The sequence below is a fragment of the Xenopus laevis genome, chromosome 7L, assembly GCF_017654675.1.
Source record: "Xenopus laevis strain J_2021 chromosome 7L, Xenopus_laevis_v10.1, whole genome shotgun sequence".
NCBI classification, from domain to species: Eukaryota; Metazoa; Chordata; class Amphibia; order Anura; family Pipidae; genus Xenopus; species Xenopus laevis.
This window is the reverse complement of record NC_054383.1, coordinates 5,704,363-5,730,186: the sequence shown is the minus strand read 5'-3', so window position 1 is coordinate 5,730,186 and position 25,824 is coordinate 5,704,363. Positions and strand designations below refer to the sequence as shown.

Below are 25,824 nucleotides of genomic sequence, written 5' to 3'. Positions count from 1 at the left end.
TTGTGCTTGATGACAAAGACAGAGAGTGGATCGACGAAGAGAAAGAGATAATTAGACCGATCACTCTAGGTAATGTTTGTAAGCAGTAGGATTTTCTGATGTTAAAGAGCAAATAGGATCATTATGCCATTTATGTAAATGAAATGTAAGATCTGGGGAAATGTAAGGTGCTTATATAGATATATACATATTTCCTACTATAGTCTTATAATGTCCTTATTGGAAGCCAGTGGTTTTGTTGAAACCGGGTTTGGTCTGACACCACTAGACGGGCTGATTGAAAATTGCCAGTAATGGAATAAGCCAAACTATTCCTACACCCGCCTTAAGCTGTTATGTCTACTCCTATTTTCTAGTAGTTGAACCATTGTTTTTTTTCTCCAGCTTTTAGGAGACAGTGCTGGATAGAAAATGAAGATCCTGCTTGGAGCAAACTGGTGAGTTTTGTGTTTGGGAAGGATGATAATAGAATAATATCTATGAGAATTGAATAATATCCATGGGGATTTGATTTTGTCTAAATTATAATGATATTAGATCACATAAAAGAACCAGGCTGCTATTGGCTTTATACTGGTCAGGGAACTGCAATGTGGGGGGATAGGGAGCCTTATATGAAATTCATTAATAAACTATATTGGATTATTGTTGTACTGACTTCATAACTTGCTACTTATAAACTGAACTTAGTATGGATCATATACTATGACCAATGGTTTTATTATTCTCATGGTATTAAAACGGTGTACTTCTTGCATTCATTTTAGTTTTATTTTCTCCTCATTTTCTTAACACTCTTTTTTTATTTGCCCTTGCTATAGGTCTATAGTAGCAGCATAGAATATACACCTGTTTTACACCTGAAAGATGATGAAACTGAAGTCATTTCACTGGATGACATAGAAAGAGAGTGGATCGAGGAAGACATTATTAGATCGATCACTCCAGGTAAAGTTTGTAAGAAACCGGATATTAATGTAAATGCAGGGGAAGAGCATTTCTAAATGTAAGGTCTTGGCCTGCCCTGAGTAGTAATATGACAGTTTTAAAGTTCTATACATATTTCCTACTACAGTGTCCAGAGAATGTGGTCTCTTTATCAGAGGGTCTTGGTCTGACACTACTTGAAGGCTTGTTTGTTTGTTACAACTGCTAGTAATGTTATAAGCCAGACTTTACCCACAGCAGAAGCCGGTTACATTTTCACCTTATTTCTGCAAAGAGTTACCATAGTAGTATTTGACTGTGGCAGTATTAACATTTCCTAATAGCAGATCAAATGCCTGGAACTAAACCAAGTCCTGCTCTGCCTTTAAAACCCTATAGTCAATAAGAGATGCTTTTCCTTTGCAGAATCATTTTATATGTACAGTTCCTAATGGTGTTTGGTACATAGAGATGACCATTATTTGTTTTCCCCCTAGATCATTCAAGGAGAAGTTGCTCAATAGAAAATGAAGATCTTGCTTGGGAGCCACCGGTGAGTTTCTTTTTTGGGAAAGATAAAAGCCTGTTTACTCCTGGGGAAATTACCTTTATACAGGTCTAACAACTGCAAGATAGGGGATAGGGTTAGGATTAGGCTTAGAGTGACATATAGCTTTGTACAGTGAGTCTCAGTGCTACTTACTACAAACTGTGTCCATACACTCATCACCACAACTCTACTGACACTATATTATTTTTGTACTGACTTAACCTGGTACTCATGAAATGGGCTTTATCTTTTCAGTACATTGTAGACTTTGGTTTTATTAAATAGTGTAATTTTTAGCACTAGGTTCTTAACATGCTTTTTTCTTCCTCCTGACTACAGCGCTGTAGCAGCAACATCACACCTCTGCCTTTTGGCTCCCAGGAAAATGATGAAGTTGTGCTCTTTAAACTTAATGAGAGTCAAAGAAAGTGGATCGAGGAGGAGCACGAGCTAATTAGAATGATTGGAGATGAAAATAAAGAAGAGAGGGCAGAATTTTATTCAGTGAATCAAGATAGAAATGAGGAAGAGAAGATGGAACATTTAGAAAGGATAGATAGCGAGAGAATAGCTCCGACCCCTCCAGGTGCAGTTTTTAAAAAAAATATTTCTTATTCTGAGTTTTATTCTGCTTTCCAAGCACAATGATCATCACAGTTAGATCCCTATACTAAATATATATTGGGCTAGAGCTCTCCATATATATATATATAATATATATATATATATATATATATATATATATATATATATATATATATATATACATACATTCACATCACAGACAGAGCAGTCAAACTTTAAGTACATGGAAGGTGCAGGTATAGGTTTGGGATCAGCCCCTCCTGGACAGAAGTCCTGTGTATCCAAGAAACCTATAGACTTTAGGCAGGGGTGTAACCTTTAGGCAGGGGCGTAACTAAAGAGGAAATAGATCTTATGGCTACAGGGGCCCCAGTAGGTATAGGGGCCCCATGAAGCCCTAATTAATGATCAATTTCAACATATCTTGGTAAATCAGGACAAAATCTGTATATGTTGGGGGCCCTAAGATTAATTTGCTGTGGGGCCCAGTAACACCTAGTTACGCTACAGACTTTTTATTCACACTCACTTATACATTCTGGTGTTTGTAGTGGCTTCTTTCTGAACCATATCTTTTTTTTCTTTTACAGGACTTCTAAGCTTTGCTCATCCTGAGAACCAGGGGGTAAGTTTTCATATTTGATATTTTAAAACAAACTTCCAAGAGATTTTATTCTTAAATGACATTGTGAGCCCAAATTAATGTTATTCCCTTCTCCTCCCTAGAATACTCGCTTTGATTCTACCATCCAAAGGATTGATACTGCCCTGAACCACACAAGGTATGGATATAAGATCTGTCTGTTGCTTTCTTGGGGTCCATTTTGGGTGGCACATTGCATGAGTTCTTGTTGATGGTGGATATATGTTCCATTAGATTGCCTGTTATACGTTTCTTTTTCTTAGTCTAGAACTGTGAAAGAACCAGTGAAACAAACAAAAGGGTTAATCAAGTGTATTTATTTGCTTTCAGGCTTGTGTGTGGAACCCCACCATCTATCGATGACTTCAACATCCAGTCACTTCTTGGTGAGGGATCATATGGAAAGGTGAGTTACTTTGCCTTTAAATACGATATATCTTTATGAACATTACACTTGGAGGGTTATTTACTTAAATCCAATATTTTCCCGATTACTTAAATAAAAAATGTCCAACCAAACTAGAATCAATCCTAATTTATTATTGAAAAAGCACAATTTCATTGGATTGGGGGAAACTTGGGGGATTGGGGGAAACTTGATAAAATTGAGCGAAAACCAGAAAAGCCCAAATTTCTTATATTTTTGCCTGAAATAGTCCGATTTTTGGGATGCCGGATTTTCAGATTTAGACTTTTTGCAGCATTGGACTTTAGTAAATCCCAAAAATTTGAGTTTTGCACCAAAAAGCACAACCGGACTTTAGTAAATAACCCTCTTGCAATTGAAACACACAAGCAATATATTGCATAACATCCTACTCTGACACTTTTGGCACATTACGGGGGACATCAAAAGTCTGCATAAAGTTCAGTATCCCCTAGTGGCTATAAGTTACTATGAATTACTAGGCCCGGTGCAAACTGTCATTAAATGAGCCCCTAAAATACCAGTTTTGCAGATTTGCATTACAGACACATTAATCTACATGAGCAACTCTTGTTGCTAATTCATTTAATTGTGTGTAAGATGAAACATGTATTGTGTATAAACGCTGCACTTTTTCATTTCAGGTCTATAAGGCAAACTACAGAAAAACAGGAAGGGCCGTTGCCATTAAGACTATTGAAAGCTTTTATATGGATGAACCTACGGCGTTTGCTAGGTGAGTTATTCTTAAACGAGAACCAAATCCTAAAAACGAATATGGCTAAAAATGGCATATTTTATATAGTGAATTTATTGCACGAGGCTAAAGTTTGAGCTTGTCAATAGCAGCAATGATCCAGGACTTCAAACTTGTCACAGGGGGTCACCATCTTGGAAAGTGTCTGTGACACTCACATGCTCAGTGGGCTCTGATTGGCTGTTGAGAAGCTAAGCTTAGGGCTCGTCACTAATTATCCAGCAGAAAATGAGCTTCCCTGGCTGTAATATAAGCTGATGCTACAGGTTTGCTGATTATTCTATTCTGATGCTAATTGCACTGGTTTCTGTGCTGCCATGTAGTAATTATGTGTATTAATTACTAATCAGCCTTATATTGTGACATTTCTATTCTATGTGTACTGTATATTGTGAGTGGCTCCCTAAGCTCAGTAAGTGACAGCAGCACAGAGCATGTGCAGTGAATCAGCAGAAAAGAAGATGGGGAGCTACTGGGGCATCTTTGGAGACACAGATATTTACTGCTAAAGGGCTGTGGTTGCCTTGGGCTGGTACAGAAGCACAAAACATCATGTACAACATTTCTAGCTAATTCTTTAGTTAGGCGTTAGTTTATCCTTTAAGGACTGAATTTCAGGCGTTAAAATAATATTAACTTTTTCCATAAAAATATATATAATTTGCTGCCCTGTAGTCTTATACATTTGATGCTTTTAAAATAGGAAAAGGCTTCACATAAATTCAAATATTGGTTATTATTTATTATTTTTGGGGATCACACCGTAATTGTCACAGCTGGGTTTATATTTTAATTGTATTTGATTCTTAATACAGCTATGGAACTATAAACAACAGACCCATTACTTTGAGTTCATAAATGATATATTGGGGGGGGGGGGTTACTTAATAAATGGGCCTCCCCATTACAGGCTCTGCCCCAGTCTCAGTTGTAGAACTAGTCCTGTGTATGATTCTCCTGTATTGAAACTGATGATGTTATTTCTTTGCCAGTGTTCTCCGAGAGCAACGGATCCTGCTATTGGCCAAGAAGGAAAATTGCCACTTCCTTACTAGATTATTCGCCTCTTTCTCTACGGATCATTATACCTGCCTGGCAATGGAGTTTGTAGAAGGAGGAGACTTGGTATCCCATTTGGTCAGAGACGGAATGTCACAGGAGAGAACTAGGTAAGTACCACTGGGAGTTTTAGGGAAGGTGTCAGGTTATATCCTTATGTTATTCTCACCTTGCACCTAAATAGCACCATTGCCATTGGGGTATCCATAGACAGTGTATGGGAGATTGTTTCTTTCCCACTAGACAAGCTGGAACTTCCAGTATTTCCCTGAGAATTAGTCCCATAATAAGATCAGTCGAGAGGAAAGTGCTTTGATCATTCATGGCCCAAGTAAAACTGTCACCAACATTTTTATAAGAATATCTGGATCCCAAGAAGTAAAACTCAGCCCTCCATTCATTTCAGTGGGAAGAAAGAGTATGGCTGTGCTCTAGAGGAATTAATAAAGATTTCCCTACCATTAATATCCCAATCCAGGTGCACTTATAAATGAATTACTATAATATATTTGTGTTTGTTTATCTTTTAGATTTTATTCCGCCTGTATTGTACTTGGGCTGCAGTTTTTGCATGATCGGAACATCACCCATAGGTAAGTACTACTGAACGTTACACACAGCATTGGACTGGGGGTCTGGGATCAACCAGAGCATCCCACATACCTCCCCCCCGGCCCCAGCCACAACCTAGGGTTGCCACCTTTTCTGTAAAAAAATACCGGCCTTCCTATATCTTTATCTTTTTCCCCGTTAATAACATTGGAATCAGTGACCTTCCTATATATTTATCTTTATTCCCTATTAATAACATTGGGATCACTGACCTTCCTATATATTTATCTTTATTCCCTATTAATAACATTGGGATCACTGACCTTCCTATATATTTATCTTTATTCCCTATTAATAACATTGGGATCACTGACCTTCCTATATATTTATCTTTTTCCCCATTAATAACATTGGGCTCAACCATCATTTTTACCAGCCAGGCCAGTAAAATACCGGCCAGGTGGCAACCCTACCAAAACCCCCTTCCCCAGCTCCCCACCCCAGTCACAACCCCCCTCTCCCTGCCCCCTGCCCCAGTAACAACCCCCCTGCACCTTACTTCTAATCATGATGGAATAGGGGTCAGTAGAGGAGTCCAGGGAGTGGCACAAGGAGTGGGTCTGGGTTTGCAGGGTGACTGGGTTTTTTCCCCGGTTGCCCCACAGGCCCAGTCTGACCCTAATTACACAGCCATGTCCCCATTTCTGCCTTATTTAGCTTCTTTATACTTAATAGAAATGTTTTTATTTAGTTTAATTTTAAAATGTTCATTTGTTTTCATTGCAGGGATTTAAAACTAGAAAATGTATTGCTGGATAGAGACGGATACGCCAAAATTACTGACTTTGGAATTAGCAAAGAAGGTAAGATTTCTAGTTATAATTCCATAGCACTGAACTCTAGACAGGGAGGATTTATTCAATTCATTCAAACCAAATGGATGAGCAAATGGACACAAGAACGAGTGATGTATCTGCCTCTGACACACAAACACAACTTTCCAATCTCTCATTTTATTTCAAGACAATAAAGGAAGTGACGCTGGTACTTCTATGTATTTGTCACTTGTAAGAAATAAACACATGACTCATGGGAAAACTGATTAATGTGTCCAGTTAATAGAGTCGTTTTAAGGCGGCATGATGGGCAGAGGTAGAACTGCTGCTGGAATTTGTACATTTTCCCTGTGTCTGTGTTGGTTTTTTCCCAGTCGAGTAACTAGATATTACTGGGCCCCACAGCAAATTATTTTTAAGTCCCCAAAAATATCTAGAGGTTGATCTATTTTACCAATATTTATTGAAATTGTAAATGAATTATTAGAGCCTCATGGGGCTCCTACACCTCCTGGGCCCCCTGCAGCCACAGGGTCTGCTTCCTCTGTAGCTACTCCTCCGTTTACTTCACTTACCCTAATTTCTTCCCTTAGTTTAAATGTACCCCCCTTACATGCAAGTTCATTGTAACTTAATTGAAACTAGTTAGTGAATCATGTCTGTGACTCAGGGGCAGAGAGCAATGAAAATGATCATCTATGTTCACACTCTATAAATACAGGAAAATAATAATGAAATGTAGAAATGATCTAACTTGACTGACTTTTTACTTTCTTCTTCAGGAATGAGTTTTACCGACAGAAGCCAAACCCAATGTGGAACTTTACCGTTTATGGCCCCGGAAATGTTTACACGGTATCCCTACACAAGATCAGTGGACTGGTGGGGATTGGGCGTGTGCATTTATTTAATGCGCCTCAGTGAGGTAAGTGAACTTCAATAGATTCCATGGATGGAGCCGAGCTTGCCCATAGATTTAGCCCAAGTCATTTTTTTAAACGTCTACTTATTATTGGGGTTATGGACTTAATCCTAGAAACACAGGCCCATATATGACAGTGCTTTGCTATTGTTGCAAGTTAATTAACCCAAGTGTTGTTTTTGTCTTGCAGTTGCCCTTTACAGGAAACGACCCTGATGAAATTATTTATAACATTGTCTACGGAGAGCCGATATATCCGCCATCTCTATCCCCGGAAATCTCAAATATAATAACACAAGTGAGTTCTAATGTGCAATGTGAGACGACCCCTTCCATTATCACTCACACCCACACTTATATTTGTCCTTACTGTTACACACACAGTTTTACATTCTTATTATCAAATCATATTATACTCTTTTCCCCGATTTCCCGGGAATTCCTGGCCAATTTACTAGATGGATTAAAACTAGGCAAAATTAGGCAATTTGGGGAATTTAAAAAAATCATCCTCAGGGAATCAGGTCCGTGCCATGTAAAGGTTTGTAGAGGCATGGGACCTGTTATCCAGAATGCTCAGGACCAGGGTTTTCCAGATTACTGTAAATTGCATCTATATCCTTAAATCATCTTAATGATTGTTTAAAGATTAAATAAGCCCAATGGGATTGTTTTGCCACCAACTAGGATTAATTATATCTTAGTTGGGATCAAGTACAAGCTACTGTTTTTATTATTACAGAGATAGAAGAAATTATTTTTAAAAATTTGGATTATTGGAATAAAATGGAGTCTATGGGAGATGGCTTTTAAATAATTTGAAGCTTTCTGGATAACAGGTTTCCGGATAACAGACCCCCATACTTGTACTGCTTTATTATTACAGAGAAAAAGGAAATTATTCTAAAGAATTTTAATTATTTGATTAAAATTGAGTCTGTGGTAGATGGCCTTCCCGTAATTTAAGCTTTCTGGATAACAGATGCCATACCTGTTAGATTAGCATTTTATTCTTCCATTAAATAAAATAAATGTACAGTTACTATTTCTGAATGTCCAGCCTATAGCAAAGGTCCATAAATGATTCACCTTTTGAGGACATTGTGGTGGTCAAGTCCCCAGTTCCATAGGTTACAAATGTCTTTAGATTGAAATGGTCTGGAACCCACTTAAAATCATAACATATTGCTAAGACGATGCTGTCTGTATATTGTTTAATTCGTTTTAATTTGTATGTTTTTTTTTTTTGCAGCTATTGACCAAAACCTCATATCGTCGCCTTGGGTCTGGCATAAATGGTGCTGAGGATGTGAAGAAAAGTGATTTCTTTGAGGTAAGTTGTTTAGGCATCTTGATGAGCCTCCATGTTTGGAGCGATTGATGCAAGTCCCTCTGTTTATGACTTTTATTTGATATTACTCACATCCTCTATACAGTTCATCTGGATTCATTTTACAAGCAGAGAATTGCTTGTAATTGCCGTTTTCTTTCTCCTCTTTTCTAGGGATTAGACTGGGAGGCTTTACAGAAAAAAGAAGTCCCGCCTCCATTTGTTCCAAAAATAAAAGTTCCAGAGACCTGCACTGAAGGATTTGCATTGTTACCACCACAAATGACATTACAGCTCTTAAATGAAACCAAAATGGCCTTAAAGGAGTTAGATTATCCAGTATGTTCAGAATCTTCAGAAACGGAAACCTGAAAAAGTATTCCTACGGAAAATGGCATAAAAGGAAGATGGATCTAAGAGATGGATAGAAAAACAGAGACCTCGGAACGTGATGTTCAGGAATTATTCCAGTTATGGACGGACAACCTATGAAGAACATCAAGAGACTTTTATTTGTACCTGGATAATTGATTGAAAGGAGTGAAGACCAACCTACACTTACCAAATAAAAATGGACGCCTCACGTCCAATTTAAAATACATTTGTTTAAACAAGTATTATTTGTTTGAGAAAGGCCATGGCGTAAAGATAAGGAACATTGTACACAGACTGTGAAAAAAATGTTTTCACCATTCTGTGGGCCGAGAGTGTAACTCCAGACCAATAGCATGCTTTCCTTACTCGTTTCTATGGTAGGAGACATCAGAAGAGGCCGGCACAAGCCTGGACCCACAAAATAGTAGTCAGATAGTAAAAGGCTAAAAGCTTACATTTTATTCTCCATAATTAAAAACCAAGGCTTGATGCGTTTTGTGTCTACCAGGGACACTTAGTCATAGGCTGAGCCTATTATTTTGAGATTTATTATACCTCGATGTTGCAAAAAGCCTGAATCTGAAAATCCACCATCTCAGTCCTGTTGAAATCCTGTATAAGTCAATGGGAGAGGCATCTATCGTAATTTGAAGTTTTCATGGTCTGTGCTGGGTTTAGCCTTAAAATTTTACTTTTTCATGATTTTCAGGCAAAACCGCAAAAAAAAACCAAACAGGAAATAAGTAGAATAAGGACTTGTTCGAAAAAAGTAGCAGAGAAGTAGTGGTCGGGTGTTGCGAAAAAGCCACAAAATAATAAACAGAATTCGCCATTCAAAATTGAACCATGAGCAGAGCCTATTGCCGAGCACTACCACACAAATAAGGATTTCAGGCATCTATAAAACAAAAGTACAATTTCTCCTTTAATAAGAACAACCACTGTAACCCAAAAATAAACACTAACAATAGCCTTGTGTAGGAGCACTTAATTCCCCCTATATTACACTTGCGAGCACAATAATTACTTGCATAATGACTGCGCTTCTATCTATTTTGTATATACTGTACAGCAGACAATGCCGGGAGGGTTAGTTAAAGACCTGAATGTTTCATTTGTACATATTTGTTTAGGCTCCCGTAAGCTGTAGGTGCAGAGTTGTTGCAGGGCAATGAATAGTTTATATATGTTTCTTCTCAAACATCTTGTCCCACTGTAACCAACACCAAATACAAGAAGAGAAAGTAGCACTGAAATATCCAGATGCAATGGTAAGCATGAGTAAAACCTGGAGGACATTTGAATGTGTTCCAAGTTACATAGTTACATAATTAAATTGGGTTGTAAAAGACAAAGTCCATCAAGTTCAACCCCTGTAAATGAAACCCCAGCATCCATACATACACCCCTCCCTACTGTCACATAAATTCTATATACCCATATCTATACTAACTATAGAGTTTAGTATCACAATAGCCTTTGTATGATGTCTGTCCAAGAAATCATCCAAGCCCTAATTAAACAGACTCAACATCACCCGGCAGTGCATTCCACAATCCCACTGTGAAGAACCACCCATGTTCCTTTAAATGAAACTTCTTTTCCTCTAGTCTGAAGGGGAGGCCTCTGGTACGTGATTCTCTGTATGGGTAAAAAGGTCCCCTGCTTATTTGTCTATAATGTCCTCTAATGTACTTGTAAAGTCTAATCATGTCCCCTCACAAGCGCCTTTTTTCCAGAGAAAACAACCCCAACCTTGTCAGTCTCCCCTCATAATTTAACTCTTCCCTCCCTCTAACCAGTTTAGTTGCACTTAGTCTCTGCACTCTCTCCAGCTCATTTATATCCCTCTTAAGGACTGGAGTCCAAAACTGCCCCCATACTCCAGATGAGGCCTCACCAGGGACCTATAAAGAGACAGAATTATGTTTTCATCCCTTGAGTTAATGCCCTTTTTTTATGCAAGAACTTTATTTGCTTTAGTAGCCAAAGTATGGCACTGCCTGGAATTAGACAACTTGTTATCTACAAAAACCCCAAGATCCTTCTCATTTAAGGAAACTCCCAACACACTGCCATTTAGTGTATAACTTGCATTTATATTATTCCTGCCAAAGTGCATAACCTGCATTTATCAACATTGAACCTCATTTTCCAGTTTGCTGCCCAGTTTTCCAGTTTAGACAAATCACTGTGCAAAGTGGCAGCATCCTGCATGGAACCTATAGTTCTGCACAATTTAGTATCATCTGCAAAAACAGAAAAAGTACTTTCAATGGCCACCTCCAGGTCATTAATAAACAAGTTGAAAAGCAAAGGGGCAAGTACAGAGCCCTGCAGTACTCCACTAACAACACTGGCCCAATCAGAAAATGTTCTATTTACCACCACTTTTTGTAGTCTATCTTTTAGTATCATCTTAGATCTAGATTTCAAATTCCTAGAATGATGAGTGTGCCGCTCCAACCTAACTTTATTTACCATGGTACCAACCACTCAATCATCGTTTGGCAGTTGACCATTGCAGTTGCTAGTGAACATTTTATTTGCCAAGGACAGTTACGGATTCCTTAATCAAGCAATCAATTCCCTCCAGGGCAACATTTCTACCTGCTCTCCACCTATACAGTATACCTTGTGGTTGAGGACAGATTGGCTTCTAGCAAATTGGCTCCTAGCAAATTTGGATTGATCCTGGAAATTTGATTCCTAAAATGTACACTTATTCCTAGATCTATGTATTCTGTATGTAACCTGCATTGATATAAACAGATCTAGTACCAACCTGCCAAGCCAGTTTCCTCCTAAAGAACAAAGGGTTTAGAAAGGAGTCCTACATTCTTCTTCCAGCTTGAGCCACCTTCAAGAAATAGGCACAAAAGGTAAACACTGTAAACTATATTCTGATTGCCTAGACATATTAGTCCACATGCAGGCAGCAGAATTAACTCCGTATATGACCTGACAAGTGCTGGACAGGAATCCTTGAACTGGAGCACAACAGAGGCAACAGTGAGATATCATAGCACCACTCAGAAGTTCTTTGATGGTCGTGGGAGCCCATTAAACACACAAGGGACAATGGCAACCGGGAGGCCTGATGAACCCATTGATGCTGCAAGGATAGGCTCTCTCAACTACTTGGTAATCCTTAGTATCCCACTCATTGTCGCGACTCTGTTCTGGCTGAAAATCTGTTTCTCAGTAATGTTCACCAAGAAGAGAAATGCACATGTGTGCACAGACAGGCCTGATAGCCCAAGTCACCGGGCTTTCTGTACAAAAGTGAATTATGAGAAAGACCAACCATCCCCTGCATCTACTCCAACTCTTCCAGAAGCCATTGAATTCATACTTTTCTTTGAGAACCCCTACCTGACGGACATATATGCTATTGACCATTGGCTGGAAAAAGAATCATCCCAACGCTCTTGTGCAGCAGAACATCACCAACCTGCCATAGCACTTATGGAAACTTCAATAACAAAAATGAAGGCTATTGGCCTGAAAGCACAAGATTTATCTTCTGTCACTGCTCAGACTGAGACCGACACACTTATACAGATTCCTGAATAAGAGAGTGACAAAAGCGACAGACCGCAGTGACGATAGCAACAACAATGGCAATAAATTAATTGAATTATCTGTACATACAAAAGTGAAAATAAAGGCACTTTGGTGAATTTGCAGAGGTCTATAGAATATCATTTTAGCTGCATAATACACACTTGGGCTTTCTCACCTTCATCATATTTAATGGCTGACAAAGACAATCAGGAATTTTTCTGTGTTTCTCTGTGGTGCCAGGCAAGCCTTATCCAGGGTTGGCCCCGGGAGAAAAACTAGGTGGGTCCCACCGGCCCAGACCAGATCCAGTCAGGCACCCCCTTAGGCCATGATCTCCCTCCCTTGACATGCTGAAGGTATGTTTAATTTATGTGCGCCAGGGTTATGGTTGGTGGCGGTCCTTGTATGGGGTGTGTGGGCAGCGGGCATGGCTCCTGCACCCACCAGTCTAACCCTGGTCTTCACATCATTATGGGTTTCCCTGATATAATAATGCCCCTGTAACAGTTGTGCCTATTGGTTGCTGCACTGGTGCAAATATGCATGTACTGTAGGATTGCCAACTGTTGCAGGTTCCAGACAAAGGGGGCAGAGTGGGTGATGTTGGGGGCAGGGTAGAGACAGGGCAAGGTGTGATTGGCATAACCAGGCACAATCCTGTTTGTATTTCAAACTTCTAAAAAAGGCATAAGTTACCTGCAGTGGATGCAAAGATAGAATGCCAAGCAAATAAAAATTTCTGCCACTTGTTAAATGTGCAAAAATTTTCATGGACCTGCCCTCTTTCTTCTATACAGCGGACATGGTGGACATGGTGGGCAAACCAGCAGAGGAGGCTGGGGGAGAAGAACTACCATACAGAAGTAGTTACACCACTGATTGCTACTGGGGTACATGGGGCAGAATATGTCAGAATAACAGTGAGATAAACCCTCTCATCCTGCCAAGTTAGTGCATGGAATTAGGTTGGTCTCATGATAGGCAAGTATTACATTTCATCTTTATCTGAGATTCAGTCAATGTCCCCAGGTAAAGAGTAAGATGAGCTCTATAGTAATCTGTTGGTCTATGGATAACTATGGATTCGACAACCCGCCCACACCCCTTTTCTCAAAATGTTTCATTAAAAAAAAAAAAAAAAAAAACTCTCCCAATCCATGTTCCAAGCGTGCCATTAAATTCCAATTTAATAGTGCATAGATGAAACATTCATCAGATTGATACAGAGCAATTAAGAGAGGTGGTGTGTGCCAGCCCTAGTCTATGTCATCTGTTTCCATATCCCCCCATACCCACCCACGGTCATTTAATACTAGCACCACATTTTGGCAGTTTGAGGTTCATTCCAGCTCCAATTGTTGCTTGCAGAGGATTGTAATGGGATCTTGGTGTCTGTAATGTAGTTAAGTACAGATTTCTTGCATAAGCTCTTTTCATTTGAAAACCCCAGGAAAGCATTAACCTGTAACCAAGAATAAAAACAATGTTAATAGAGCCAATTGTCTTTCAAAATAGCCAATATGGCAACAAAGCTTCATGAGGAATGATTGCAGAGAGGGAGGGTTGGGGACAAGTAACTTCTTTAGATCGATGAGATGAAGCTTAGATTACATATTCACTAAAGATCTTTTAAGGTTCTTTCCCTTCTCTTGATTATTCTTGAGGCAGAAGGATGGACTGGCCCACCAGGGAACTTCAAAAGCTCCTGGTAACCCAGTTATATATAGGCCTCTTCCTGTTCACCCATTCATTTGATTTACAGTATGTCTCTACCATGGCAATCCCATCTTCAACTACAGGAGGTGGAGAACTAGACACGAGTTGAATAATGGGGAAGAAAATGGAAAGAATGTAAGCAAACAACAGGAGACCAAAAAGAAAAAAAACAAAAGAAAGACTAAAAGAAGAAGTGGAAGGTGGTGGGGCTCATTTGCGTTTGGCCAATGTGGCAGTCAATGCGTTATTACAATTGTTCTACCAGCAGATGGCTTAAAAAAAAAAAAAATAAAGGCTGTACATACGTTATTCGTGTTCAGCAAGGTTGACTGTATGAGGCAAAACCATTTTCCCCTGGAAAAAGAAATGGTTAAGGTAGATTGTGAGTGAGCCAGGATCCCTAACAGCAATACCCTGTAATTTCCCCTTCACATAGAAGATTCTTCTTAGATACTGTCATTATGTAATAGTAAATAAAATAAAGTTTTGCTAGGGTCTGTTTATACAAGTGAGGAAAAATATCATTAAAATAGAAGCAGGGGCTACACTGTGATTTATAGCCCATGGGGATTAAACATAAACAGAACTTGGGCAGTCCTTTGTTATCAGTAATCTTATTATATCTTTGAAAATCATTGTTTTTGTATCAAGAAAATCAGGATGTTTTGGGAAAGCCCAAGACTCTAGATTCTCAGATCCACCTAGGTACCCAAAAAAAAAAAAAAAAGGATCTGTGCATTACCTGTTTCATAGTAATCATAGACATACACTGAAGCACTCTTCACATTTAGGACCCTGCTGCCAATGAGCACTTTAAACGAGAGCTGGATAGTCTTCAGGGGCACCTAAGGGGTAACCGAAAAAGCTAGCATTAGAAGCATCAAGCACGGTAATGCCAGAGGTTTTTTCTCACTCCAAGAATTCAAAATGAAACTTACAGCATTGAGGTACAGGAATACATGGTTGTCCTGCTCTTCTGTTTTGGAAACCTGCTGGGAGTTTTCTAGCTAAAATTTGAAAAGAAATTAAGAGTAAAATAAAACACTAGTAGAAAAGAGATTGTGGTGAAATGAACTAAAGAGCAGTTACGGAGTTGATTGTTGTGTAGTAAAATACTCGAGATATACCACAATTACTATGTTCAGTAGCTCACAAAATGCCATTTATTTATAGTACAGGTATGCAACCTGTTATCCAGAATGGTCGGGACCTGGGGCTTTCCGGATAATGGATCTTTCCTTAATTTTGCTCTTCATACCTTAAGTCTACTAGAAAATCATGTATTGTTAAATAAACCCAATTGGCTGGTTTTGCTTCCAATAAGGATTAATTATATCTTAGTTGGGATCAAGTACAAGCTACTGTTTTATATTACAGAGAAAGGAAATCTTTTTTGAAAAAATTGAATAAAATTCTATGTTTTGTTTTTTTCCTGAGCTTTAACGGGTTTCCGGATAAATTCCTGAGTAAACGGTTCCAGTTAATGCCTTTTCGTGCCCCAAGCTCTGCCTTCGTCCATGAAAGGCCTTTGTAATAATAATGCAAAATGGAGCCAGGCACTCGCAGGTTAACTGCAAAAAAGTGTTTTATTCTCACAACATGTTTCAGGTAAGCCCTTTATCCGGATAAATTCCATACCTGTTTCACACATACAAAAAAATTACTAGACAATTGCATTTATAACAACCAAAGTATTATTAGTAATATTAAGTACACCCAAAACCAAATATAGTTAGCAAATACACTTCATGATATTTAGTGAGAACTCCAGATAATTAAGTTCTGTATACAGGTAGGCAATCCGTTATCCAGAATGCTCGGGATCTGGGGATAAGGGATCTTTGGATCTCCATAATTAAGCCTACTAAAAAATAACTTCAATAAGAATTAAATTATATCTTGGTTGGTATCAAATACAAGGCACTGTTTTATTATTGCAGAGACAAAGGAAAACATTTTTAAAATTAGAATTATTTGATTAAAGTTGAGTCTATAAAAGCTTCCTTCACTGGCTCCCCATCTCCAAACGCCTCCTCATCATAACTAATATATTTCCAGGTTACCATATCTATAACATCCACACATTGCTGGTGAGATTAGGAAACCATAACTAACGATGGGCGAATAAATTCGCGAAACCGCTGCGAAAATTCGCCAGCATCAATAAAATATGGCCGCTGGCGCATTTCTTGGATGACGGCGCATTTTCGCTGCTCGTCAATTTCACGAATTTTTTCGGCGAATGGAAATGCCCCAAATTCACCCATCACTAACCATAACCTATACAACTTCTGTTTTTCCCCAGCATGTTAAACTTACTGATAGAAGTCCTTCCTACCTGTCTCAGTGAGGGATAGTCTGCTTGGTATCCTGACAGCATCTGTATATCTATAATCACCATGTTGGTTTCATTCCTTAAACCCCGATAGCTACAGAGAAGATTTGGCAGAAAATAGAATAACCAAACGGAAAAGAAAATTGTAATAAAAGCAGCAAAGCATATTAAACTGGTTGTGATTCAGTGAAGGCAGAAGCAAAGAGTAATATTTAGCGAAGGATATCATTACCAACAGCATTTAAAGATTCAAAGCAAAGGTTTCCAAAAATGAATCCGAAGACAGAACTCATCTTGAGACCCTCAGCCAGAGAAAGGTTTAGAGAAATGTCCTTGGAAAATACTGTATTATACAGGTTGGCACTAGACTGGACTAACAAAGAAGTGGTTTATTAAAAGAAAAAGCATTAAGTAAAAAGTAGCCTTATACGTTTCGTATAGTCTAGTCCAGCTTCATTAGTCTAGTCTAGGGCCAACAATATCTGAACCCTACTTCAAATATGATTTAGACTATTACTAAGCTGTTCCTTGTAGTAGATGGCTCAGTGTAAACTGAACATCAGGATATTGCAGAAGAGTTATAACCAAGTAGAGAAATATTGCTACATACATACATTGAATTAACTGGATAGAGGTCAGTTGCATGGACTATTCTTGCACTCTAAGACATTGTGTCCTAATCAACTATGGTATGCTCTGCAATCGTGCTAGATGTGAAGGTCTATTTCAGCCTGTTCTAGAGAGAGGAAGTAGTAAAGGGTTAATGATGTGTATTTTTAAAAGAAAAATCTACCATGGTTTCTCTCCTTGAGATGAAAGCCAGGCCTACAAAATCTATTACTATTCCAGTAAAAAGAACTGCATTTGAGGGAGTCTAATATATACCCTTGTCCTCTTTATTTCTGATCCACTGCAATGAATGAATATATATATATATATATATATATATATATATATATATATATATATAATTGGATTTTTTGATACTCACCGTTAAATCCATTTCTCTGTAGTCGAAAGGGGGACACAGGGACCGATGGGTTAAGCTCCATCCTCCAGGAGGCAGGACACTTGATAATTAATTTAAGGGGCGTGGCCTACTTGGCTTAACCCCGCACACTGTGCTCAACAATCAGTTTGTTCCAAATTTAACTATATGTGTAACTGAACATTATAACCGATTAATAACTATGACAGAATGAAAGCCAGGGACTATCCTGGACACGACCATCTGGTCAACGGCTCGTCCGAGGGCGGGAAGCCCTGTGTCCCCCTTTCGACTACAGAGAAATGGATTTAACGGTGAGTATCAAAAAATCCAATTTTCTCTGTCGTCTTAGGGGGACACAGGGACCGATGGGGACTTAACAAAGCAGTCCCAGAACAGCAGGGTGGGACGAGCCAATGAACGTAATTAATGTAGAACAGACTGCAACACCTTGCGACCGAAAGCGGCCTCAGCTGAAGATGTTGAGTCGAGTCTGTAAAATTTAGTAAAAGTATGAGCGGAGGACCAGGTAGCCGCTCTGCAGATCTGATCCAAGGAAGCGGCATTGCGCCATGCCGATGATGCTCCCATTGCTCTTGTGGAATGAGCTTTGACACCCTGTGGTGGTGTCCTTCTTTTAGACAGGTAAGCTTGACTGATGGTTAGTTTGATCCACCTGGCAATGGTTGTCTTGGAAGCTGGAAGGCCCTTACGAGGACCAACTGGAAGAACAAATAGTGTTTGAGATTTCCTAAAGGGCTTTGACCGTTCAAGGTACCACCGAAGTGCCCTGACAACGTCTAGATTGTGGAGACGTCGTTCTTTGTCATTCTTGGGATCTGGACACAATGATGGAACTATAATTTCCTGATTAATGTGGAAGGATGATACCACCTTGGGTAGAAATGAAGGAACTGTTCGTAAAACTGCCTTGTCCTTGTGGAATACCAGAAATGACGGATCACAGGATAGAGCACTCAGTTCAGACACCCTTCTGGTAGACGAAATTGCCACTAAAAACACAGTCTTGTACGTGAGCCAGGTATCAGAAATTGAATGCATCGGTTCAAACGGTGGATCAAGCAAGGCCTCTAGCACCATATTGAGATCCCAACCTGCAACAGGCGGATGAAATGGAGGACTTACATGTGTCACTCCCTGTAGAAAGGTCCGTATGGTATCATCTGTTGCGAGCCGGTGTTGGAACAGAATAGACAATGCCGATATCTGTACTTTCAGTGAACTGAGTTTGAGGCCTAGTTGTAGGCCTCGCTGTAGAAAGGAAAGTATCCTAGGAATGTTGAGTTCCAGAAAAGTAAACCCGAGTTCTTCACACCAAGTGAAATAGGAAAACCACACCCTGTGATAGGACTTGGAAGAAGTCGGTTTCCGTGCTCTTAGCATTGTTGATATAACTTCTTCAGTTATCCCCTTTCTTCGCCAGATGGATGCCTCAACAGCCATCCCGTCAAAGCGAACAGCCCGGGATTGTGGTGTGTTACTGGGCCCTGGCTGAGCAGGTCTGGTCTGCACTGAAGCCGGATCGGTTGGTCTATCGACAGATCTTGTAGATCGGAGAACCATGTTCTTCGAGGCCAATAGGGAGCTATCACGATTACTGTGATATCGGATTGTCTGATCTTCTTGAGGACTCGAGGTAGCATTGGAAGCGGAGGGAAGATGTACGCCAGGTTGAATGACCAGGGTTGAGTCATGGCGTCTACCCCTGCCGCTAGTGAGTCTCGGGATCGAGCAAAAAACGTGTGAACCTTTCGATTTGTTCTGGAGGCCATCAGATCTATTTGCGGTTGGCCCCAGAGATCCACTAGCATCATGAAGGCTTCCGGATGAAGTTCCCACTCGCCCGGTTCTACCTGATTGCGGCTGAGGAAATCTGCTTTTGTGTTGGACACACCTGGAATGTGAATGGCCGACAATCGGACTTGGTTGGTCTCGGCCCATCCCAAAATCAATTGTGCTTCCTTCAGTGCTGCTTTGCTGCGTGTTCCTCCCTGACGATTTATGTACGCCACTGTGGTGACGTTGTCGCTTTGTATGCGAACTGGTCTTTGGTGAAGACGGTGAGACCAATGTAGTAGCGCTTGCTTTACGGCCCTCAACTCTAGGATGTTGATGGGTAGTTTGGATTCCTCGAGAGACCATTGACCTTGTGCGGATAGGTTGTTCCATGTGGCCCCCCAGCCTTTTAGGCTGGCGTCTGTGGAGATGACATCCCAATTTGGAGTCGCCCAGGATTGACCGTTGGTCAAATTGTCCGTGATCAACCACCACTGGAGACTCTCCCTTGTTGTCTGAGAGAGACGTATTACTCGAGACAAGAGACCTCCTTTCCAAGCTGAGAGTATGTTCTCTTGCAAGGCTCGTAGGTGAATCTGTGCAAACGGTACCGCCTCGATGGTCGACACCATCAGTCCCAGTACTTTCATCGCCATGTGGACTGTCGGCCTCTGGTGTGAAATCAGTGATTGTACTTGATCTCTGATCTTGTATTGTTTCTCTAGTGGAAGACATACAATTTGTGTCATTGTGTTGAATTCCAGGCCTAGGAATATCATCTGGTAGCTGGGCTGTAAATTGGACTTTGACCAATTGATGGTCCAGCCGAAGCTCTGCAAAAGTCGAATTGCCTTGATTAGATCCTCCTTGGCCTTCTCTTCTGATCTGGCTTTCAGAAGAAGGTCGTCCAGGTATGGTGTCACCGATATTCCTTGTAGGCGTAAGGTTGCTGCCGATACCGCCATGAGTTTGGTGAACACCCTGGGCGCTGAGGACAGTCCAAACGGAAGTGCCGCAAACTGAAAGTGTTGGTTCGCAAAGGCGAATCTGAGATATCTCTGGTGAGGTGCCCAAATCGGAACATGGAGGTATGCATCCTGGATGTCTAACGACATCATGAGCTGTCCGTGCTCCATTCCTCGTATCACTGAACGAAGTGTTTCCATCTTGAAACGAATGGACCGAATAAACCTGTTCAACTGTTTGAGATCTAAGACCGGCCTGAAGGACCCGTCCTTCTTCGGTACTATAAACAGATTGGAGTAAAACCCCAAGAATCTCTCCGGCTGTGGCACTGGTATAATTACCCCAGTGTTTTCCAGCTTGGTAATGCACTGTAGAAAGGCTAGAGCCTTCTTGGGATGAGATGGTACTCTGGACATAAGGAATTTCCTGGGGGGTAATATTGTGAAGTCGAGGTGATAGCCTTCTGTGACTATTTCGTTGACCCATGCATCTGAAGAGTGATGGATCCACACCTCCCGGAATCGTAGTAGTTTGCCCCCTATTTGTTCTAGCGATTCCGGAAGGAATGCCCCGTCATGCTGAGGCAGACTTGTCTCCTGTGGGTTTGTTGAAGGGTTTGTTGGCCTTCCATGGAGGACGGCCCTTATCATTGGTTTTGCTCCGAAAGTGTGAACGTTGCGGTGGACTGCTTTTACGTGAGTAACGTCCGCTTTGGCCACGAAAAAATTTTCCACGTCTAGCTGTTCCTGTGGATCTATTCTTCGCCTGAGGGAGAAAGGTGCTTTTCCCTCCTGTTGCTTGTGAAATTATTTTCTCAAGTTCCTCTCCAAACAACCGTTGGCCCTTGAATGGTAACGAAGTTAGTGATTTCTTGGAACTTAGGTCAGCTGACCAGTTTTTAAGCCATAATGTTCTGCGTGCCGCTATGGACAGGGCTGATGTTCTAGCAGTGATCTGTGAGGTGTCAAGGGTGGTGTCACTGAGATAGGCTGCTGCTTCTGCAATAGTTTGAGCAGAAGACACTAGGTCAGTTCTGGGTACTCCTTCTTGGATGTCCTTGACCAGTGATTCCGCCCATGCTTGAATAGCTCTGGACACCCAGGCTGATGCTAAGCTGGGCCTCAGGGTTGAACCCGAGGACGAGTAGATTGCTCTTAAGAACCCCTCCAGCCGTCTGTCTGATGGATCTTTAAAAGCAGCCGCGTCAGTTACTGGCAGAGTGGTGGATTTTGACAGTCTGGATACTGGAGCATCCACTACAGGTGGATTTGTCCACTTCTCCACTAGGTCTTTGGAAAAGGGATAGGTTTTTGAGAACTTTCTTGTAGCTTGAAACTTTCGTTCAGGATTGTTCCATTCGTCTTGTATCATATCCATCAACTGCTCGTGTGATGGAAATACTATTGTGGATTTATGTTGTCTCTTGAATAATCTGGATGTTTCAGTTTGTTTTGGTGCTTGTGAAATATTGAGAATTTCGATCACCCCTTTAATGATTTTATCCACATCATGTTGGGAATCACGATCTCTGTCACCTTCTTGATTCTCCTCTTCCTCCCCTGAGGACACATCTGAGGGTAGAATTTCGCCTTCTGACTGGGAAGAAGGCTGATCTACAGACGACTCGTCTGGTGATGCATCCGCTAGGGTATTGCCTTTGGAATCATCAGAGCGTTTGCGTTTGGTGCTTGGTTTCTGACTGAACTTAGCCAAAGCCTTTCCTAAATTATCTGCAATGGCTGGAAGCCCTTGTAGAGATGCTAGGGATTGTGAAAGCTGAACTGCCCAGAGAGGGGCCGCCATATCTTGCACCCGGCTGGGCCCTGGCTGGTGTGGGGGAGTTCCTGACTCAGTGTTCTCTTCTTGTGCCCCAGTTGGAACAAGGTTGTCCCCTGAAGCTGCTGAATTAGCTTGTCCCATTGAACAAGGTCTGCACAGCGGTTCACTCTGACCCCCCGCAATTTTTGTCTGACATTTTGTACAAGTAAAATAGGTTACCTGTGCTGTGGTGGGTGCTCTCCCCCCCGCCCTGGTAAATAGACCCACTGGCCTACCTTCTGCCATGGAATCACCTGAGAGGTGAGACAGTGTGCAGGGCTGAAACAAGTAGCAGCTACTGTAACAGCAGATATCTGTGCTTTAGCAGATATAACAACAGGCCAATATGGTTCCGTTTCCACTTCCCTGCACTTGCTAGCACTCTGGAGTGTGTAAGCGCGCTCCTGGTAGCGTGTTCCGCAGCGTTTGTGGAACCAAAATGGCCGCTGGAACGCATTTGCGTTCCACTGCGGACCGGATCCAAAATGGCGCTGAGCGCCAAAACGCCGCGATGCCAGCCAGCCTCAGCCCTCCTCCTAACATGCGCCATGATTCTCCTCTTACACGGAGCCTCTGTTGGAACTCCTCCAGTAAGGTATGCTGCTTAGCTTGCCTATGAGGAACGACTAGAGGAAAGAGAGATATATATATATATATATATATATATCCTCCCCTAGTGAAGCAGACAAGTGAAGCTGTTAGGAGGGCAGCTGCTAGGTGCGGATAAGGAATGGGAAGGAGGGGGGGGGGGGGGGGCCCCTGTGATAAACGGAGCAACAATAGCATAATGGCCATTGTAGAAACCATTCACCTACTGTACCTTCACTGCGGCCAGACCCTCTGTCGACCCAATGGACGCAGGCACTGTCTGGGTGGTCGTTATAGCTATTACGCTAGAAAGTGACCCCGGTGAAATTATCCATGATGGGGGTTAACCTTGAGGATGCAGGCAGCCCTGCTCCAGGTTTCACCCCGGGTGTCAGCGAATCTGACCGTAGAATATCTCCCACTCTAGGGAAGTCCATCCTCCTGGTAGCAGGACACTTGAAAAACTGATTGTTGAGCACAGTGTGCGGGGTTAAGCCAAGTAGGCCACGCCCCTTAAATTAATTATCAAGTGTCCTGCCTCCTGGAGGATGGAGCTTAACCCATCGGTCCCTGTGTCCCCCTAAGACGACAGAGAAAATATATATATATATATATATATATATATATATATATATATATATATATATATATATATATATATATATATATATATATATATATATATATATATATATATATATATATATATATATATATATATATATATATATATATATATATATATATATATTCGCAAGAACAGCGACACTCACAGGATTTTCTTTGCGGGTAAAAGTATGTTTATTCCACTCAACGTTTCGATCCCTCACAGGGATCTTCGTCAGGAGATTACAAACCAACAACCAGAATCCCACCACCACCCCAGAATTTAAACCCACTGGCCGTTTTTGGCGCCCTAATTTGTTGCTAAGCAACCACCAAACATGTGACAGAGTTTCGGGGTCAAAGTTAAAAAGTATAGGATGTGACGGGGGAAGTGCAGGACATCAGAGGTGCTACTTAGTGTAGCAGTGCGAGCTAAAAACAGCGAGAGTAGATAGAAGGAAAGATTAAGGAAAGGGAGTAGCGAAAGAAGAGATTGCCTCCGTGTCAGGGAAATACTATTATCCTAGAACCAAGCCGCAAACCAATCAGATTCACTGCGGTGTCGCCGCAGTCCAATCAATAGACAGTATAGTGGTGGGCGTGCGCTCGAGCGCTATCAAGCATCCGTACGCCAATCCTCGAGTGGGGGAAGGTTGCCATGGCGACCGCTGAAGCGCCAGTGCCGTCCAATCGGCGAACAGTGTGGCGGTGGGTGTGTCACCAGCCACTCGCTCTCGCCGCCAGTATATTAGTAGAAGGGGGTTGCCGGGGCAACCGGACAACGCTGTCAGCAGCTCACTAAGTAGGCTATATCGAGAGTATGTGCGGCACAGAGCGGAACAAAGAGATCAGATCTCTGAGCGTATAAGTGACCAAGGAGCAACCGTGGATATCTGTAATACTGCCCAACTTGGGATAAGAGATTATGCACTCCACTCCGTATCTATCTTAGGCAGTTGGAGGTACTTGTGTGTCTTATGATCAAGCGTTCCACTCCATGTCTAATCCTGGCAAATGGAGGCAGTTAAGGGTCCACTCATCTGGCCTTCAGGTGGACGGGTACTTCTGCTTCTACCCACATATTACTGTAACCTGGACTCATCAAGCGCAACAGGCATGGATCTGATAGTGTCTGACATGTGCGGGGCAAAAATGTAGGAAAAGATTTAGAGGGAGAAAGGTTTAGAGGGAGAAAGAGAGGAAGATTAAAAACAAGTAAAGTATGCCAGAAGCTGTTAGAGGCAGGGGATACAAAATAATACGGTAATAGGTTTAAGGCAAAAGTACAAGGTGTGTACACAACCTAGTTGTACAAATAGAAGCAGTTCATACTGCAAATTCATTGAGGCCAAAAATATGAACCTAGCATACAACACGGGTCACAATCAACTAAGCATTAGGTAGATGCAAAAGCACGGAAGAGAACAGGAAAAAAACATATTATATGGGATGTTCAAATGAAAACAGCCCAAAGGTAATGTCTCATTAAGTCCTCGAGGGGTAACGGTGTCAAGTCTGTGTATCCATCTTGCTTCTCTCCTGAGAAGAGCCTGGTCCCTGTTGCCCCCACGTGGCAGAGGTGGCTGGAAGTCTATTGCCATACACCGGAAAGTCGGTAAACCGTGGCCCATCTGTAGGAAATGTCGCGCCACTGGCTGCTTGGCAGAGTTTTCTTTAATAGCTTTGCTGATTGCCGATCTATGGTTCGCGATCCTGTCACGTAGTGAAGTGGTTGCTTTCCCCACGTAGTAGAGGCCACATGGGCATGTAACAATGTATACTACAAAGGATGTGGTACAAGTAAGTCTGTATCGTATGTCAAAGCGCTTACCCGTGTGAGGGTGAGGGAGGTCTTTACCGACCAGGAGGGACCTGCATGTAGTGCAGTCTGGGCATCGGTAACACCCCAATTTTTGCAGTCCACTCAGCCAATTAGAGGGCACCTGAGATTTATCCAAAAAATCAGTTTTCACCAAGATGTCCTTGAGGTTTTGGTTCTTTCCATTGCCAAAAATGGGGGGACGAGCCCCAAAGAGAGAGAGGCTATTGTCCATAGCAATTATGGGCCAATTCTTTTGAATGCTTTGTTTGAGATGTTTAGAGATATGTGAAAATTTAGATGTAAAGATCAATTGGGGATCTAGTGATTTTTCCGTGGTTTTCTTAATGAGAAGATCAGATTGTGAGAATTGCAACGCCTTCTGGAGTTGTTGGAATAGCATCTCCTCCTTGTAACCTCTGTCCAGAAACCTAGCAAATGTTTCTCTTAGTTGCAGCTGTGCTTTCTCTGGATCATTGTTGTTACGTATAGTCCGCAGGAACTGCGAGTACGGGATCGCCCGGATGGTAGAAGGTGGGTGATCGCTGGCCGCGTGTAAGGTGGTATTACGGTCGGTCGGTTTCCTGTAGAGACTGGTCCCTAAGCCATCACTTGTCTTGTATATCAATAGATCAAGGAATTCTATGCTATGTTCATCAAA

The 25,824-nt window shown here is 41.4% G+C and overlaps 2 protein-coding genes across 8 annotated transcripts in view; one reads left to right on the top strand and one right to left on the bottom strand.

Moving 5' to 3' along the window:
* The first annotated feature begins 1,936 nt into the window (after positions 1–1,936).
* On the top strand, positions 1,937–6,718 carry LOC108696953 (serine/threonine-protein kinase akt-2-like). The gene is made up of 9 exons (XM_041570030.1): positions 1,937–2,063; positions 2,653–2,687; positions 2,789–2,844; positions 3,036–3,111; positions 3,777–3,868; positions 4,882–5,058; positions 5,479–5,541; positions 6,287–6,363; positions 6,711–6,718. Exons 1-9 carry the CDS (start codon positions 1,937–1,939, stop codon positions 6,716–6,718), a joined length of 711 nt encoding a protein of 236 aa, XP_041425964.1.
* A 6,981-nt stretch (positions 6,719–13,699) lies between these two features.
* ovos2.L (alpha-2-macroglobulin like 1 pseudogene L homeolog) overlaps positions 13,700–25,824 on the bottom strand; it is a 46,978-nt gene continuing 34,853 nt past the window's right edge. For all 7 annotated transcript variants that reach the window (XM_018224446.2, XM_041568461.1, NM_001091371.1 and 4 more), the window contains 5 exon segments: positions 16,585–16,675; positions 15,185–15,253; positions 14,989–15,091; positions 14,552–14,600; positions 13,700–13,992 (listed from right to left, as the gene is read on the bottom strand). In XM_018224446.2, the coding sequence (XP_018079935.1) occupies positions 14,563–14,600; positions 14,989–15,091; positions 15,185–15,253; positions 16,585–16,675 (301 nt within the window). In that variant the 3' untranslated portion in view covers positions 13,700–13,992; positions 14,552–14,562.

Coding starts and splice junctions, on each gene's coding strand:
- LOC108696953 (XM_041570030.1), top strand. CDS start 1,937: ATGATTGGAGATGAAAATAAAGAAGAGAGGGCAGAATTTTATTCAGTG. Junction 3,869..4,881: donor GAACCTACGGCGTTTGCTAG/GTGAGTTATTCT, acceptor TTTCTTTGCCAG/TGTTCTCCGAGAGCAACGGA. Junction 5,542..6,286: donor GATCGGAACATCACCCATAG/GTAAGTACTACT, acceptor TTTTCATTGCAG/GGATTTAAAACTAGAAAATG.